At 39.2% G+C, this 18,614-nt stretch overlaps 5 protein-coding genes across 5 annotated transcripts; 2 read left to right on the forward strand and 3 right to left on the reverse strand.

The window, feature by feature from the left end:
* Window positions 1–1,811: 1,811 nt before the first annotated feature.
* GCK72_000968 (uncharacterized protein) lies at window positions 1,812–5,414 on the reverse strand (the record flags this gene model as incomplete). Its single annotated transcript, XM_003111074.2, has 5 exons — window positions 1,812–1,988; window positions 2,040–2,148; window positions 2,844–3,070; window positions 4,138–4,406; window positions 5,345–5,414. The coding sequence occupies 5 exons, from the start codon at window positions 5,412–5,414 to the stop codon at window positions 1,812–1,814; spliced, it is 852 nt and encodes a 283-aa protein (XP_003111122.2).
* Window positions 5,415–9,716: 4,302 nt separating this feature from the next.
* On the reverse strand, window positions 9,717–11,134 carry GCK72_000969 (uncharacterized protein; the record flags this gene model as incomplete). Its single annotated transcript, XM_053722780.1, has 7 exons — window positions 9,717–9,824; window positions 10,009–10,194; window positions 10,243–10,399; window positions 10,443–10,544; window positions 10,746–10,945; window positions 10,989–11,058; window positions 11,106–11,134. The coding sequence occupies 7 exons, from the start codon at window positions 11,132–11,134 to the stop codon at window positions 9,717–9,719; spliced, it is 852 nt and encodes a 283-aa protein (XP_053591425.1).
* A 449-nt stretch (window positions 11,135–11,583) lies between these two features.
* GCK72_000970 (uncharacterized protein) lies at window positions 11,584–12,682 on the forward strand (the record flags this gene model as incomplete). Its single annotated transcript, XM_003111125.1, has 4 exons — window positions 11,584–11,693; window positions 11,883–11,991; window positions 12,130–12,225; window positions 12,428–12,682. The coding sequence occupies 4 exons, from the start codon at window positions 11,584–11,586 to the stop codon at window positions 12,680–12,682; spliced, it is 570 nt and encodes a 189-aa protein (XP_003111173.1).
* Window positions 12,683–12,863: 181 nt separating this feature from the next.
* GCK72_000971 (uncharacterized protein) lies at window positions 12,864–14,986 on the reverse strand (the record flags this gene model as incomplete). Its single annotated transcript, XM_053722781.1, has 9 exons — window positions 12,864–13,013; window positions 13,059–13,167; window positions 13,340–13,476; window positions 13,522–13,644; window positions 13,759–13,915; window positions 14,197–14,365; window positions 14,454–14,575; window positions 14,622–14,760; window positions 14,821–14,986. 9 exons carry the CDS (start codon window positions 14,984–14,986, stop codon window positions 12,864–12,866), a joined length of 1,272 nt encoding a protein of 423 aa, XP_053591426.1.
* An 862-nt stretch (window positions 14,987–15,848) lies between these two features.
* GCK72_000972 (uncharacterized protein) lies at window positions 15,849–16,224 on the forward strand (the record flags this gene model as incomplete). Its single annotated transcript, XM_053722782.1, has 2 exons — window positions 15,849–15,923; window positions 16,003–16,224. 2 exons carry the CDS (start codon window positions 15,849–15,851, stop codon window positions 16,222–16,224), a joined length of 297 nt encoding a protein of 98 aa, XP_053591427.1.
* Window positions 16,225–18,614: the final 2,390 nt, after the last annotated feature.

Here is an 18,614-nt window from a genome sequence, read left to right on the forward strand (position 1 = left end):
TCCAACTGGTCCGTCTGGTCCAGGATGTCCATCTTGTCCATCTGGTCCTGCTGGTCCTTCTGGTCCTTGTTGTCCATCTTGTCCATCTTCTCCTGGTTCTCCATCTCTTCCTGGTTCTCCAGCTGGTCCAACTGGTCCAGCCTCTCCTGGTTGTCCCTTTCCTTTAGTTCCATTTTGTCCCTTCTCTCCGTCTTGTCCTGGTGGTCCTGGAAGTCCTGGAGTGCCTGCATCACCCTCTGGTCCATCTGGTCCTTGCTCTCCATCCTTTCCATTTGGACCATCGACTCCGTACTCTCCGTCTGGTCCAGGATGTCCTGGGAATCCATCTGGTCCTGGTGGTCCTGGTGGCCCTGCTGGGCATTTCACGTCCTTATTGAAATCAGCCATACGATCTCCTTCAGTAGCAGAAGTTCCTGGATTTCCAGCCTTTCCAATTGGTCCGTCCTCTCCTGGTTGTCCTGGAGACCCTGGTGGTCCAGGTGGTCCAGCTGGGCAATCCTTTGGCTGAGGACCACAGTTACATTTTCCATCGGAGGCTGATCCAGCTGACCCAGCGACTCCAGAATCTCCGTAACCTCTTCTGAATCTTCTGAGGAATGTCTCGAATGGTTGGACGGCGTCTTCACGTGGAACCATAGTGGTCCACGCATCTTCAGCGATAGTCTTGAATTCAGCGAGGTCTTCGTAAACTTCAGATTGGAAGGAATGAATGTCATGTAGGACGAATAGAGCAGCGAAGAGAGCTGAAGTCAGAGAATCGTGATACTGTACCTACACCCCATAACTGCTACTGTAACCCCCACTAACCTGGAACAATCGCAACTCCACATAATGCAACGGCAGTGCCAGCAACCAATTGACCAGATGTTGTCATCTTTAGATGATGTCTTTTCTCAATTAGTTTCCCCATTATATACCGATTCGAAAAGCTCGAAAAAAGTGGATTCGCGTGTTGCATAATAGCCAGTTTTTGGCAGATACCGATCCCCTTATCCGTCTACTTTTTTTCTGAATCAACGTCTCCCTTCTCCTTCTTCTCTTCTGGCCATTTCGCGGAGATATGCGTTTCATTCTTGCGCGCGTGTTGGCTAATCCTTTCGTTTACTCAAAACTTTTATGTCTAATTTTCACTGACTTTACCAAAAGTCACTAGTTTGAACTTTAGAAATATCTCGACCCCTGATATGCAACATTCTTTTGAAACCAAGACTCATTCGTCATCTTCCAACCAATTCTCTCTTACAATGTGTTTTTCTCGAATTCTCAAGTAACTAGCAAGTTCTCATAAAAAGTTATGAAGGTTCACATTACAACTTGACTAATTGTCTTAACAATTACTTCCATTCTTTCAACTTCTTCTGAATCCAAAAAAGAAGAAGAATCCCTTTTCTTCTTTCTCGCAATGACCTCAGCGTCCAATGTTATAATCATTGTTTCTAAGACGGCACTTCCTAGACAAGTATCATCATAGGTCTGCAATGCGTCGGGCCGGCCGTGGCGAGAGGTAGTGTAACGGCGCAGCCGACATCTTTCGGGTTCCGCCGGCCACTATCCAACACACGCGCCGAAGCTCCGCCCCTTTTTGTTTGACAACTTTTTCTGTGGAAAAAAAGTTTATTGCAACGGAAAAGATGACTGATTTCGGGGAAGAGGTAAGTTTCCAAATAAAAGGAATAGATATTCTAAATCGAAATTATAGATTAGCAGAAAAACACAATATAATAGTGCAAAGAGGTCTATGCGGGGGTAATTTCGTCGCCGTGAAATTCGTATTTATCTGAAAAATTTCAAGGTGGCAAAATGACAACAATCTAACAATTCTCCTGAGGAATTTGTGGAGTTTCAAAGTGAATTGGGTAGGGGAATGGCATGGAATATTGATTGAATGCATTAGGGAATGATTGGTTTGGAAGGTAGTATGGAAGGAATGGAGGGTGTGGATACTCGGAAATGAACGGAGAATTGGAAGATGGAGTTGGTGGGGATTCCTGAAGTTGAATTAGAAAAAATAAATTGGTTTTTGTAAAAGACAACCTTACCTTCTTCACAGATTTCTTCTCACTGTCATCAAAGTTGACATGAAAAACGTTTCCATTCTTGGTGATGTGTTGAGAGGAAGAATCGGAGTAAGAATCGGTGAATGGGAATCTGGAATTCAAAAGGAATTTAGGTTTCTTGTTGCGTTTTACTTTCTTCTTATGACCAGGCTTGGTCGAGGTCGGGAAATCGGGATACTCGATTTCTCGGTTTTCCCGACTTTTTTCGGGAAAATTTCCCGACGAGAATTTTCCCGAAAAAAAATTTCGGGAATTTTTCCCGACGGGAAATTTCCCGAAAAATTTCGAGAAAATCGGGAAATTTTTTGTAACAGTAATATTCAAAAGTTCGAAATTTTCCATTTATTTTTACAGGGTTTCAACTGATTTTTTGTTGTTTTTACACAAAATACTTCTCAATTTTCACCTACGGTGCTCCAAAATAGAAAACTATTGAGTGCTGAAAGTTTTTCGAAACTGATGTTTCTCCAGCAAAACGTTTAATTGATGGGGTACCAATCTCGAACTGTGAAACCAAGTATACATTAATGAATAAAAATAAAATCTAACGAAAAATAGGTATTTTTAAGTAATTTGAAGTCAGTTTGACAAAATTCTCGAATTTCTCGAAAATTCTCGATTTTCCCGAAAAAAAAATTCGAGAAAAATTTCGAGTACTCGATTTCTCGAAAAAAAAATTCGAGAAAAATTTCGAGTACTCGATTTCCCGAAAAAAAATTTCGAGAAATTTTTTCGTTCTCGATTTTCCCGAAAAGTTTTTCTCGACCAAGCCTGCTTATGACTCACCCATAAACCTCCTTCGGCTCGATATTCTTGAAAAATTCTTCCGTGGAACCATTTCCATTATTATGAGTCAGTGAATTTGCGGACGGTAACATTGGCGGAGTTTCAGTCTTATTCTCACTCATCCACGACCATGAAGGCATTGAATCTTTCAACGATGGTTTCTCCTCTCCTTGCGAATCCTGCTTTTCTTGACGGCGAAATTTCGCTCGACGGTTTTGGAACCATACCTGGAATGAAATTTACACTTGTTTTCAGAACGAAAATTCTCCAACCGCCCTCCACCTAGCCCATTGCCAGCCGGCTTATCTTAACCCTCGCTACTACTGACGGCTTTACTTTTTTAGCGCAGGTGGTAACACGAATGGCTGCTAATCTTCTGACCAAGGTTCGTTCCCCACAACCCATTTTTCATTTTTCCTTTTTTGTAACTTCATAAATAAAATGAGTTGGATGCCGCTTTTCTTGCTTTCACCCAGTGCCTCCTCGCCCCTCTACCGTATACCAATTAGAAAGTGTGTCAATCTCTCCCCTGCTCCTCACTTTGTTTTCCATTAAAGTGACTTTTCCACTTTATTTTTCAATTTCATTCCAACTCCCTTCTACAGTAATCCTATTCTCCTGAAGTGTACTGTCGGGACGTCTTCAGGATGGACCCTCTCCCCCGTCTTGGTTTGACAACAATGTGTCACTCGGGTGGTTTAATCCTTAAATTAGTGGATGCAGTGAATGGAAGGAAAGAAAAGAAATTTGAGGCGACAAAGGTCGATTAGTCAGATGCTTATCTCTCTCTCTCAACTCTTTATTGTTTTTGTTATTCTTTTCCTCGAGAATTCAGGAGCATAAGGAAGTGTCGAGGAGGAGAGGTAACTGCCAATTTAAACAAGATAATTGTTCCGGAACAGATCAGATTTCACAGCTGGACCACCGGAGAACAGGCAGGAAATGTGTCAGTTTGAATTATCTAGTACTGGGTTAATTATGTTTAAAAAAAAAAACCAAAAACTGTTTTTGATACCGAGCATTCGAACAACACGAAGCTGTATACGAATGTGTTGATGACACCTCTGGGTGATTTCTGTCTCTTTCACCCCACACTACAGTAATCTCGGCTTGTTTTCACTCTCTTTATCGCAAATAGTACTATTTTTCTCCCTCTTTTTTTACAAAACACTCCAAAATGAGAATCTCGAAAACAACCTCACTAACTATTCAACCATCATTGAATTCAACTAGAAATAATAGAGAATTCCCCCTGAATAATTCATAAAAACAAATAAAAACTGAGCTCACTCACCTGAACTCGAACCTCCGGAAGACTGACTTTCGAAGCCAATGTTTCTCTCGCGTAAACATCCGGATAGTGAGATTTATCGAACGCCGCTTCGAGGGCATGTAGCTGATACGTAGTGAATGTAGTACGGTTTCTTCTCTGCTTCTTATCATTTATCTTCTCTCGGTTCTTTCGAGAACCACAGATTTTTGGGATGGAGTTTGAGGAATCAGAGTCGAATGATGAGGGGAATTCCGATGATTTGTAGGTGGTGAAGGAGGAGAAGGCGGAGACTGAAAATATAGAGAAATGAATGATCGGTTAGGTAATTGAGAATACGGAAACCCCTGTAAAACTCCCGAGAAGCGCCCAGACTACAGTAATCCTATCCTGTTCAATTCCTATCTCAATATTTTTTTTTGAAAACCCACGCTAAGAAACTTACAATCCCAAGGATCCGGTCTGAATCTCATTGTGTTTTCTTTCCCATCCAACATGACAAAATGACACGAAAAATCGGAGGCGGCCCGAATATAACTACTAGAGGGGGCGCAATGAGTTTTACTAATTTTTGGGAAACTAATCTTTCGAAGGTATGAAAAGTGAGATATTGGAAGGTTACGGGAGACTTAGAGTTAAATGAATTAGGATATGAGTTTGTTGTTTATGGGTTTTTGAGTGGAAATGGTGAATGATTAGTACGAATATGGGTGGTGGGGATAAGTTTGATCTTTTGGTGGGAGATCAGATGGATGTAGTCTTACGGTATGAGCTACCTAGATCAGAAAGAAAAATGGGAGTTTGCTCTCGTTATGAGATTTTAACGTGAGTTTTTTTTTTTGAAAGCAGCTAGTTAATCGAGCGAAGATTTCATAAATAAAATTTTAAGTTTACGATTTGACATATTCGTGCTCCGATCAATTATTGGAGGATTCCACACACCGTATCAGAGAAAACCGAATCCGCTGAGTATCGACTCCTAATGATTACTGCTATGTCAGCGACGATACGGAGCTAAATTAGAAACGCGGGATTTCCACATTTTGGGAAAGAAGTTGGCGAATCGAGATGATTGACTTTGTAGTAAGGCGCCGTGGGTGAGTGTTCTGACCGGTGATAGGCATAACGAAAAAAAAAACGCTATTCAATATTGCACATGATTTGAAAACGCTATTTAATATTGCACATTTGAGGATTCTGACTACATCACTTCCAACCTCCGTCTGCTTACCATTATGACACAACGCGTTGTGTAGATCAAACTGCCACAATGCGAACTCTCTTTGCTGAAACTCCATCATAGGAAAGTCAGATAGTGAGTATTTAGAATCAGAGCTGTCCATATCAGACGAGTTGTCGGATAATAATGAGTAAACAAGGAGGAGTGAAGTTAAGCTCCTCCTAGCGCTCTCTCTGTCAGATGATTAGAATTTCGAATAACAGAACCCCACTTTTTCGCGCGCTTTTTCTCACATGGCCTTTTGACTCAGAGTCTAAACAGTGTTGAACAGAATTCTGTATGGTTATGTCGACAACGTTTTCGAAATTCTGTTAAGTAGCTGAAACAGTGGGCTCTGAGGATGTGATTACGTCCAACACTTCACTTCAAGTCGTAGGTCAAATAGAAAAGTTTCGATGACAATCTTATATGGTTGGAAATCTGAAGATGTGAGATTTCTGAATCCGTAGTCAAACTTTCTAAAAAATGAAAAAGAAACGAGTTACAAGGAGTTTCGTCAGAGGTGGGACGCGGGACGAGCAATCTCAGAATTTTGTTTTGTTTGAATGTCCTCTGATTTAAGTTTTCAGAAATCGAGACTCACCCGCGGTCAACTATCAGACATTACTTTGACTTTAAACGGCAGTATCTTTCTCGGGATCTGGGCTGATCCTGGCTGAGGATGGTTAGTTTTAGAAATAGGTTGAAATCTAAATTTCTAGGTGTCTTGTATCGAATTGAAAGTCTCAACATGAAATATCATGGACAAGAAGTTATCTGATATGAAAACTACGACGGTAGGTATCTGTATCGGTGATGCTGTGTCTTTATACTCTGGACAGCTGAGAGTGGGCAGAATTGAACATTTGAACAGTATTGCGTCAGATATCATAGCACTTATCAAGATTTACGGTTCGCACCCAAAAAACTAGAAAGGTAAAGTTATCCTACCTATGATTGCAAGAACTCAAATAATTTTGACCCCATGATCCTCTCAAACAAACAGTTGACTGCAACGTATTCCTTATGAAAACTAGCTGAGACGATAACCAGCCAAACCCCCAATAAAAAACCCAACCAAAATGACAAAAAACCCGTCAGAAATATGTTCAATTACGGTGTATTAGAGTCCAGAGGGAGAAGCACACACACATTCCCAAATTTGCAATAATCAAATTTGGAAATAATTGTGTGTGTGTGCAGCGAATCGAATTACCTATAATTGAGACTACACAAAAACTCACAATTGGCTGATGAAGGTGTGGCAGATGACGTGGCGGATGGAGATGATGTGGATACTATTGGGATGTTCATTCCCAACGGAATTCAGGAAATCAGAGAGAAGGGGGAAGACAATGAAGACGTTGTACAAAATGGGGTGGCGTTAGGTTGGAGACACAAAAAGGGAATGGTAGAACAGAGAAAAATGGGCGGAGTCAGCGAGTGGGCGATGGTTGGAAAAAAGAAAAGAAAAGTGAGAAAGAAGGGACAAGCTGAAAACTTTATTTGTTCTTTCCATGGTCATAAAATGTGTCCTCCTGTATTCTGCTGGAAAAATATTACTTTTTTGTATTTTCCTAGGCTTCATGGCCACGGGAACGGCACGCGTTGAACCGATATTGTGTGGGAAACTACTTAAATATTTCGGGAATACTGTAGTCCTACAGTAGCCTCGTGTAGTATCGTAGGTTACTGTACATAAAGTCGGACTAGAACTGCAAACTGAATGAGAGTCGGGATCTCTGGAAATTCCATTTCGTTTGATACATTCCATTTTTGATCACTCTTTTGAAACTTTTCCGGTAACTGTACCTACCGTAGGTTTATACAGTAGTCCTATTTTACATGGCTCGAGTTACGGTGGCTACAGTAACCAAACCGTTCTTTCTCGGAGTTTTTGTCACTGTATTTTATTTTTTAAGTACAGTGACAATTTACAGCGACAATTCTCAAATTTTGATCCTCATCGAACTTTTTTCATGATTTTCATTATTTTCGTTCCAAAATTAACTTTTTCCCTTTAGAAAACTACATTTTTTCTTTTGTTCTCAAATATTTTCAAAATTAAAATCCACTGACTTCACGGAGTTTACACTTCATATAAATTAGCATCCCACAAGGGATTCGTACTTGTTTACTCCAAATCTTCAATTTTCGCTTTCATCTTCACCATAAAAACATTCTCACTCTTGATCACCTGTCCTCCACGAGCATTATTCCACCTTACCTCAAAACAAAACAAAAAAGAAAAAAAAGGATTCGATCAGGATGAGATTCGAACTCACGCGGGGAAACCCCAACACAGGTAAAACGGGGATGCCGAGAAATGGGGTGGTCGGCGGCTTGAGAACCGCAAACAGGCGAAGGATGGCCGGTCGGCAGCCGAAAAACCGCGAACAGCTGAAGGGTTGCCGACTGGTGGTCGGCAGACCGCAAACAGTCCAAAAGTGGTCCAAAGTAAAAATTGTTAGAGTTCTATAGAAAACCGCAACTTTTGTGGAAAAAAATTTATGTACGATACCTCAGAATCCCTTCTAGTCTAATGACAGTCTTTATTTCTAAAAATTTAATAATTTTGATAAAGTGGCTGATTGGCTTCTGAACGGCGGCTGAAGAACCGCGGGTTGGTCAGTGGTTGCTTGTTGGCAGGCCAGTGGCGGCCGAATGGTGGTTCAGGGTGTATGTCTATAGTGATTTTAACAAGTTCTTGTAATCAGATTTCCGATAGAGTGAAGAAAAGAGATAAGAAGATAACGTTCTCATAGAATGTAGATTAGGATAACAAGATTAAATACAGTAATACCTATAATATAGGTGCTCCCAGTAGGAAGAGTTTGGAGCTGAATATCTCAACTCCTTCATGAGCTATCACATTTTTTCCAACTGAAGAAATATTTTATAAGTATTCAGCTATGTTTTGTCTGTTGGCAACTTTTTTATATCTCCTTTAAGGAAAAAGATATACCGCGTTTTTTCGAAACAATCTGTTCTTTCTCTGATTTTTTTGGTGTTTTCTGTGAAAAATTCGCTTTAAAATCTGTTCTTTAATTACTAATTGACTCACAGCCATGCATGAAGCCTCTACTGGAAAGCGCAACGACACTCCGGTATCCCGGCCGAGCGTGTTGTTTACCGTAAACCCACACCACATTTATTTTATTCGCCGGCCATCTTTTTTTCCTATTTTCAGAGCGTATTTCGCTTAAACTCGGCTTTTTTCACTAAAAACAAGTTACTAAATGTTGATAAAAATTAAATGTACCTATTGAAAACTGGCGGAAGCTATTTCCGACACAAAATTGGACTTTGGCACCGAAAATTGGCTTTTCGAAAATCAAAATAGAGCTTCTCTCCTATTTTCATTTCGGAACAGTGTAATATATAATTTCAGGTGGATAAAAAGGTAAGCGAGTAAGTTTGAACTGCTCCGAAATGAAAATCGGTTGAAAATTCTTATTTTTGGGGCTTGTGGCGGAAGTAGGTTTTCAAACACTTTTAAATGAAAACGGGGTTGTTTCGCTATCTTTCTTATTGAAACGAAATTAATATATTTTAGTTGGAAATGAGGTAGGTTGGTAAGTTATCGTTTCAAAAAGAAAATTAGTCAAAAACAACAGCCGTAACTTGTTTTTATGTGAAAAAGATTGAGTGAAAATCGGAAAAAATCACAAGTCCGGAGAATAGATGGGAAAATGAACGATGAAGGAATTACAATATTACATTAAAACACATTGTTAACTAAATATAGGACTAATTAGGTAGAAATCGTATTCAGAACGAAGTATAATACCAATAATAGGGGGTAGGTGCTGCCCAAATTTTGAACCGCCAGCAGCCCAAAGGCAGGCTGCCGGCAGCCCGGGGTTTGAACTGCCAGTTGTTCCCTGGCAGGTCTCCCCCGGGCTGCCGATCACCCCATTTCTCGGCTTCCCCGTTTTACCTGTGAATGGATTAGCAGTCCATCGCCTTAACCACTCGGCCACCTGATCACGTTTCAACTAGCGACTAAACTGGTGGTCATGTTTCGCAAGCCGGCGGCCAACAAACAACGAGTGACACACGCACAACCACTTTGTTGTTGTGCAGTGAAGGAAGAGAAGGGACCGAGCGGAGACGGAATTTCGCACCAGATTGAGTGTGTCACTTCTCAATGAGCCAATTAATAAATTAGTGGAGACAAGGGCATTGCCTAATGTCTTCTCTTGCAAAACGAGGAAGATCGAGATACGGTAGGAACTTTTCAATAACGAGTTTATTGAAACAGAAGGGAAACAAATAAATAAATAGAATTTTCGAAAATCCTGAACAACCAGTAAAAATGGCAATAAACATATAGAAATAAGCAATACAGATGACTAGAATTATTATAATTAATTTGTTCTAATTATCTTTTGCCGGCGGATCGGTTGATTGGAGGAGCCAAGAGTCCAGACGGATAGAGGACGCGATAGGTGAGGAACCAGCAGCCGACGGCGACCAGAGCTCCGAGAATCTGAAAAAGTTATTTTTTGATGTAGAATTTTTCTTTTTTAGTAAGGCTTTAGCATTGTCCGTTTTTTTTTCAGAAATATCTGATTTTCCAACGAAAACAGTTACGGACAAATCGGGAAATTAAGAAATGAATGCTTGTAAATCGAGACAAAGAGAGATGAAACAACCGAGGAAACATATATTACCTCTTCTGCGAAGATATGATAGTACAGAACAGAAATGATGATTTGTTTGAACCAGAACGCGTGCAAGAAGAGCATCGCAACGAAGAAATATTGAATGCATCGAGTGAGACGATCGTGTTCTTCACGGTCACCATCCATTTTGTGGACGGCGTCGGTGACTTGGTGGTAGTTGCGATAGGCGACGGCCTGAATTCATTTTACTGCGTAAAACAAAGCTTTTCTGAGTAAAAATACCTCTTCAGTGATAATAAGAATACTGTAAATCATCAAAAAGCAGTGACCAGAAATATCATATCCAGGAGTCCAAACACCTTCTTTCGCTGAACATTCAACACGTGTAAAACGGCGTCCTTTATCACACATCGAGGTGGCGGCGTGGACTTTATGGAATCTGAAACGGGGAATTTTAGAGGAAATTGAGAAAAAAAGGTTACAGCTGAACGGAAAGGTACCAGCAGACAGTGCCAACTCCGAGGCGACAGATATCGATAAATGGCTGGTCACGATCACGGCGGTTGTGGGCTTTAGAGGCGAACCTGTAAAATTTTTATTCGAAATACAGAGAAATACTGGAAAGGTAAAACATTTTGTAGCGACTTCAATGAATTCTTCATTATAGGAGCGAACATTTTCTACCTAATTTTGGATTCTATTGTTCAGCTGTATGACGGTAAAAAGACTAGAATGTTCCCATGTTTTTCCTCAAAGTTTTACAATATTTATTTTTAAAAACTAACCAAATAAAGGGTCCAACAATGACAAGAGTCCAAAACCATCCCATTTTCACACCATATTGATTCAGAACACTATGTTTTTGAACTAAATAGTAGGTGGAATCCAATTCGACACGAGACTCAATGAAAGAGAGAACTGTCACGAATGCCAGGTAGAAAATTGCCACTTTGCGAGCATCGATAAACAAAATTTGACGAGCGATCTGGAAATTTGTCATTTATAAAGCATCGGACAGTTACACTTACCGCCACAAAAATTCCGAGAACAGGATTCGGAGTGCTGTTCGGTGAAGCTGGGCGTTTTGGAGTTGGATCGCTGAAAAGTATTGTTTTTAATTCTCGATAAAATTCCAGATAACTTACGATTTTGAAGTTTTCCGTTTTGTAGACATGATGATCTGTAATTTAATGTATTGTTTTGATTGGGAAATTATACTGAAATCATGGAAGACACGTCGATTTAATCAGAAACTCCGAGAAAATGTCAATTAAGAGAAAAAGTTAGTCCGCGACGGTTTTCGCCACGATTTATCGACTTTTCCGAGGATAATTTATTTGATAAATAAAGTAGATTCAATTACTTTCAATGAAAAACCAAAATATGTGAAAAGTAAAATACTTGGATGCGTCGAATACAAGATTTGAGCTACGAAAAATCAGGAAAAAATCTCAAAAATGGAACTGGCCTAGAATCCGACAAATTCTTATTTTTCTCTTCCATCTCGAGGCAGTGAAATTTTTTTCTTTTATCTCGATTTCTCCCATTTTTCCTTGTTTTTCTCCCACTTTTCTTCTATTTTATTCAAATTTTTACTCGAAAATATCTATTTTTGCAGATAAAATGGCTCGTGACGTAAAAAGGCGCGGAAAGCCGACATACACAAACCGTCGTAATCGACAAAAGTATTTGAAGAAGAAGGATGGTAAAAAGAAATTGTCGAAGAGTGCTGTGTAAGTTTTACGTAGAAATTGCTTCAAATTCATTAAAATTCTCGGTCTTTCGGAACATTGGCTTATCGACCAAATCAATTTTTCGAATGTTTGTCTTCAAAACTATCACCAATATGTAAAAATACACAAATAAGAAACTTTCTGTGTCTTTTGATTTAAAAAAGTTCAAAAAAAATTTGTCATTTCCAGACCAATCATCAAATACACATGGGACGAGACGAAAACACCAAGAGAGAACGTACGGGATATGGGAATCGCATTCAATCCAAATGATGCCGTTCCAATCAAAGAACAGAGAGTGAGTGCAACAAAAAAAGAAGTGAATTTTTGAGTCATTAGCCAGAGAAAAGAGTAATTTAGAACATTTTGTGTTGGTCGGAATGAAATTTAATCAAAAATCTACGAAATTCTTTGTGAAAATAGTTCAATTTTTCAGAAAGAGATCATTGATGCAGTCCCAATCGACGGAGTCAGTATTGATGTGCCCAAACCGGCGAAGAAGGTCACTGGAAGAAAGAAGAACGAGAAACAGGTGAGAGTCAGAACCTTTCCGCTTGGTTCATTTCAGTTCTTTAACCACGAGAAACCTTTATTTTTAGTCTTTTTCACAGCTATAAAACGATTAATCATGAGTTTAAAAGATTCATTGTTTCGCTTTCAAAGAGTTTTGGCCACAACCATTGTCCCGCTACCCAATAATACAACCAACTCAGTCCAGTTATCTATAATTTCAGGCCGCACACATTATCTCAAATTTGGAACAATCAGTAAAAGAAGAGGAGGAGGCTCGAGCAAAGGAAGGCCGAAAATTCCGTCTATTCCATCGAGAAACCGAACTTTGCGTCTACATGTTGGCACGTCACGGAGACGATTTCCAGGCGATGACACGTGATGCGAAGAATCTATGGCAGTATACACCGAAGCAGTGGGCAAAGAAGATTAAGACATACAAAGAGTCTGAAATGTGCAAATTCATTGATTCCGTGTAACTCGTCTTTTTTTCGTTGTTAAGCCCCGCTCCTTTTCATTGTTATTGTTTTGTTAAATACTGTTATCCTTCCTTTAATTTTTACCACTTTTCAGGAATGAACGAACATTCACTTTCAGTTTTTGTTCAACATTTATTCATCAAGCAGGAAGCATTGGGATCAAATTCAGATTCAAAAAAGGTCAATATTTAGCATTAATCTTCGGTTTTCTCAACGATCCAGTTCTCATTTTTCCACGACAAGCTCCATCTCCTTCCAGTTGTCTCTCGAAAATCTCAAAGTAGACGTCGGTTTCTCTATCGATTTGTGGGCGGAGCTTGCGAATGTCAACCTGGAAAGATTCGGAGGATTGCGAACTCAAAGTAGTTTTGAGTACCTTCTGACTCTCAACTCGCATTCCGAAGGTGGTTTTGGCTTTGTTGACAGTGTATTTCCGGTAGTTTTCGATAGTGAAAATCGCAGTGGGCACGAGGAAAACTGGGTTTCTGTAAAAAGAGAATTAGGCGCTCTCTTTTTTGATACAAAAATGGTCAATTATTAAAATATAGAGAATTTTAATTTCTAAATTTCACAGGTTGGCACATTTCTTATAACTATCTTTTGAGATTATCCGGTTCGAAAAAGTACCAGTAGAGCGCACTTCCCACTGGAACTTACGAATGGAATATATAATCCATATAAACTCGAATAGTCATAATGATATCTTCATCAAGATTCAAGATAACTGGCAGAGAATTCGCCAAACCCATTGCGATGATGATAGCGATGATTGAGATGAAAAAGCGACGCATTAGCTGAAAATTCTCGGAATGGAACTATGCTCGATTGATAATGCTTACCTTCAAAGTTTTCAAATTCTCTTTCAATTGATACCGAATGCTCAAAGTGTAGTTTGTAGTCCGATGCTCTCTTTCGAGTACCATTAGACGTTGCTGGTTGAAGTATTCAACCAAGGAGTAGATCTAAAAAATTTCACTCATTCGAGGAATGCATCGGGATTCGGAAGTTTTAGAACCGAGACGTTTCAAAACCGTTCAGTTTCAAATCGTCCCCCATCCCAACCCAAGGTACCGTACCACTGCCGACGCGAATAATGAAACGATGACAGCCGAAATCAGGACTTGAAATGTGATTCCTTTTGTTGTTGTCACCACGGACATTGTGCACGCAAACACGTTTTGAGTGACAAAGATCAGAATGAAAATCCAGTGACGACTCTTCTTCTCGTAGTCTCTGAAATGGGTTTTGTTTGAAGACGTGTATCTTGAAAATTTGAAGAGCTAGAGAAAAGCTGTCCACTAGTAAAATGTAGAAAAAGAAATTTTGAATATTTTTGTAGTTATAAGTTTTTTGATACCATTGAAACTGAAATAGTTATAAGCGTTCAAAGATTAGGCCGGGAGAAAAGCAGACACTCTCGCTTTTCTGCGCCTCTCTTTTCTAACAACTCTTAGAATAGGCCAACACTTCCCAGTATTCTCGAGATTCTAATTTCATATAATTTCCTCCCTTACTTGACTAGCATCGTTGCGAAAATCCTTTCCGTCAGAATCCCTACAGGCGTTGTTATGACAAAATACATATAGTGATATCTCATAATTCCAGCAATGAAAATAGGATCAAACAAGTTTTCAGGGATACTGCACTTCCCGAAATGATGACACGCGTCGTTACAATCGATGGCTGAAATAAGAACAGTCCGAATAAGAATGACGTGTTCCTGCCACGAAAACTACTGTAGCTTTCGTGGTGGGACCCTTTTATTCCTTACCATCTCTTATCTCAATTGCCAAATTATACTTGAATGCCCATAACAGAATCCGACACATAAGAAGCTCAAACCAAAGAAGAAGTAGAGAAATAAAAATGTTCCGCTGGTTTTTGTGGAATATTCTGGAATCGAACTAGGCATAACTTTCTTAATTCCCTGTTATCATACGTGAATCTCATTGCCATTGACACCCCAATAAGTGTGAAAATGAAGCTGAGAATGAAGAGAACCGCCTGGACAAGAACTCCGATACTGCTTGGCATTTGGTGAGAGTTTCGGATGAATATCGCCATGACGGTAAGATCATCTGGAATTATGGAAAGTGATGAGAAGAAGACATGAGTCGGGGAAATGTGGTCATACATACCTTGGACCCAATGAGACATATCGGAAGGGCACGTTGGATTAAAGCTGACACGGTCAGAGGGGAAACTAAAGGTTTTGGGTTGAGCTTTTATAGCTTTCTGAGATGAATTAGAACCACTTTTCAGAGTGGAATCAGATGATGAAAGCGATGTTTCATCAAGATCCATAAAAGTGAAGATATCTTATTACGTCAGAGTGATTCTGGAGATTTTTAATTTTCCAGCTAGTGAATCAATGTCATTCATCCCAAAGTAAGGCTTACTATGAGATTTTTAACCTTGAGCCCATGCAAACGTGGTTTCATTTTTTAATGTCTTCTCTAGTTACAAAAACATCAGCCATCGAACTAAGCTTTATTTTACTATCGGTTAATTCCATGTTTATTCGCATTACCAAAATCTTTGTCTAACTCACCAGCATGAATATCCTCGTGAATATGAGTATCCGTAACGTTGCCCATTGTTACAATTAAAGTTAAAAAGTAAAATGAAGAAAATCAAGTCGATCTGAAAGACTTCCAGACGAAGAAAACTGAGAACAGGGAAGAGATTAATGTGGAAAGAAGCACCTGCTGATATTCTTGGAAGTCGACTTTCTGGTCAATGGAATACGAGTTTTCTGTTTTCATTAAACCCAATCTTCTGCTCATTTTGATTCATGAAATCTCATTAAGACCAACCACGTGGCCTCCAGAAACTCAGAATTACAACATTCGTCATCTCGTGAAATTAAGAAAAGAGAAAACAATCATTATGCGTCTTTTGCTCTTTCAATCTTCCTGTTCCGTGTTTGCATTTGGGGAACAACACGTGTTATATTCTAGTGTGACAACTGTATTCATGGCTTATTAACTTATTTTAAAGATTTTCAGTTCACCGTTATGTTCTGAAACTGAGTTTTGAAACTGAAAAGTAATCTGAATCTAAAATGTTCTGAAACTGTGCTGCTGATTGCCACACAGGATAAATGTTGTAGTGTTTGAAGACCAAACTGAGCTTCACTTTTGTGGTTGACCACTCTCTGTCTCTAATGGACCATAGTGAGATTTTGTATCTGTCAGCATTCATAGACTGTGATTCTCCAGGAGAAAAAACATCTGGCCAAGTTTTCCAATCTTTGGGTTTCTAGGACACTAAGAATTGCCCATTTTCTGCCTAATTACCCTCTAATTATCTAATTTCAGCCCCAACCAGAGCACGGAGTGCACACCGTCTTCGTGGAACTCCCCAACTCAAACATCGAGCTTCTCCATCCATTCGGAGAGAAATCTTCGATTCAAGCGTTCCCGAATAAGAATAAAGACGGCGGAATGCATCACATCTGCATTGAAGTCCGTAATATTCAGGAGGCAGTCTCAGCCGTCAAATCCAAGGAATTCGGGCTCTCGGAGAGAAGACAAAGATAGGAGCACACGGAGAACACGTCATGTTCTTGCATCCCAAGGTTTGCGGTGGTGTTCTCATCGAGCTTAAGCAGGAATAATTTTTAAGTGGTTTTGAAAAAGGAAATGCTGAAAAAACGGTGAAAAATCATCAAAAAACACTAAAAATCGAAAAAAAATTGATGGCCGAGTTTTCCAAATTTTGGGTTTCTAGGCCACCAACTTTTTTTTTCCGATTTTTTCAAAATTTCGACTGATATCATTGAAAAACTGCTGAAATCTCAGCTTTCGATTAAAAATTTTCAATTGCCGAGTTTTCCAAATTTTGGGCCAACCAACTTTCTTTCTTCAATTTTCAATCAAATTATCTGTTAAAATAGTATTTTTACGCAAATTTGGCCAATTTTTGGCTGAAACCCTTTGAAAGTTTGAAAAATCGGTGAAAGTCACCGGAAAACACTAAAAATCGAAAAACATTTGGTGACCGAGTTCTCCAATTTTTTGGGTTTCTAGGCCACCAACCTTTTCATAGATTTTTACCGTTTTTCAGCATTTTTCTCTCATTTTCTCGTACCTCCAATTGATATTACCTAGTTTGAGATTGTTATTCTGTATTTCTTGTGCCATAATCATTGTCTTCTCCATTTTTTTAAATTATATGAACTTATCATTTTATTGTAAATTTGATATGATTTTTCGCAGATTTTCAGGGAGAAGAAAGAAAATGTCTGAAAATGCGATAGAAATCTCTAATTATCTGGTCAAAAACTGAGACTTTCTATGTGTCTGTCTGTGCACCTATTCATCCGGATGTCCTTCTTGAAAGACTTGAAAAAAAAATCTGAAAATCTTCTCGAAAAAACGCCAATTTTCAGAGAAATTATGTAGAAAATTTTGGAAAAATAGGAAATGGCCGAGTTTTCCAAATTTTTGATTTTCTAGGCCAACAATTTGTTTCTCGATTATTCCCAAATTTTCTGTTAAAATATTATCGGAATAAAAAAGTTCCGACATTTTTTAGCGACGCGCAAGAGTCGCGGCACTGGTAGATCAGAAACGCCCACTCATCATAAACATTTCTTCTGCAAAATCAGGGCACAGTTTCATTGGATTCGCGGGTGAAGTTTTGTTTAAAAATACCACTTTTAAAATAAAATTTGACCTATTTTCTTTAAAATTTGATCTTTTTTCCTCAAATTTCATGGTGGAAATGAAATTTTAAAGGAAATAGGTCAAGTTTTATTTAAAAGTGGTATTTTTAAACAAAACTTCACCCGCGAATCCAATGAAACTGTGCCCTGATTTTACAGAAGAAATGTTTATGATGAGTGGGCGTTTCTGATCTACCAGTGCCGCGACTCTTGCGCGTCGGTAAAAAATGTCGGAACTTTTTTATTCCGATAATAGCACTGTTATCGCAAATTTGGCGATTTTTCGGCTTTGAAAATTTTAAAAAAATCGGTGAAAAGTCATGGCCTAGAAATTTAAAAATTGAAAAATTCGGCCACCAACATATTTTTTTCTAATTTTTTTCAGGGCTTCTGGCTATTACCCATGAGAACTCCCATGCTACCGTAATCATTCAATCAAAAAAATTTTCCAGGCTCCGCCCCCAAAACAAGATTTTTAAGTCAAAAGTCCCAAAAAGTGTCAAAAAATCCCGTCAGGCTCTTGTCTGTCCATCTGTCTCTCCCAATGTTCATATGTCCACTATACAAATACCATCTCAACTTGTGATCCTTTGAAAAAGTCCGATGGCCGAGTTTTCCAAGTTTCGGATTTTTTAGGTCACCAACTTTTTTTGTCGATTTTTTCTAAATCTTCTGTTAAAATAGCACTTTTATCGCAAATTTAGCGATTTTTCTGTTAAAACGTCGATCTGTCCATCCAGACGTCCAAGGATTCCTGTCTGTAGATCCGAATGTCCAGATGTCCACTACTTGCCCAAATTGACAGAATCCACATTCTGTCCATCTGTCCATCCGGATGTCCACCTTTTCCAAAAAATTACAGAATTGTCATGAAAAAACTTTTAAAATCCAGTCTGTTCGTCTGTCTGTAGATCCCAATGTCCAGATGTCCACTATACAAATATTATTTCAACTTGTAAGCCTCCTCTGCCCAAATTTCCAAAAAAAGGCGCGAAGAATCTTGTTATTTGCCGAAAAGCTCTGTAAACAATGCATCTCCTCCTCCGAATCGTCTCGAATTCTTCTCAAAAGAGGGAATTCTCATAGATCACAACAACATATGTCTCTTTCTCTGGCACCTCTCCGATTCAATTAGAAATAAAAAAGTACGGGGCGACCTCCAAACTCGATCGACGAACAAGTTGTGACTCATTTCACACGAGGTCGTTCCCCTCGTCGTCACTGAAGCCTTCTTGCTCTCCTCTTATATCAAAGTGGCTCTTG

This window comes from Caenorhabditis remanei, chromosome I (genome assembly GCF_010183535.1).
Source record: "Caenorhabditis remanei strain PX506 chromosome I, whole genome shotgun sequence".
NCBI classification, from domain to species: Eukaryota; Metazoa; Nematoda; class Chromadorea; order Rhabditida; family Rhabditidae; genus Caenorhabditis; species Caenorhabditis remanei.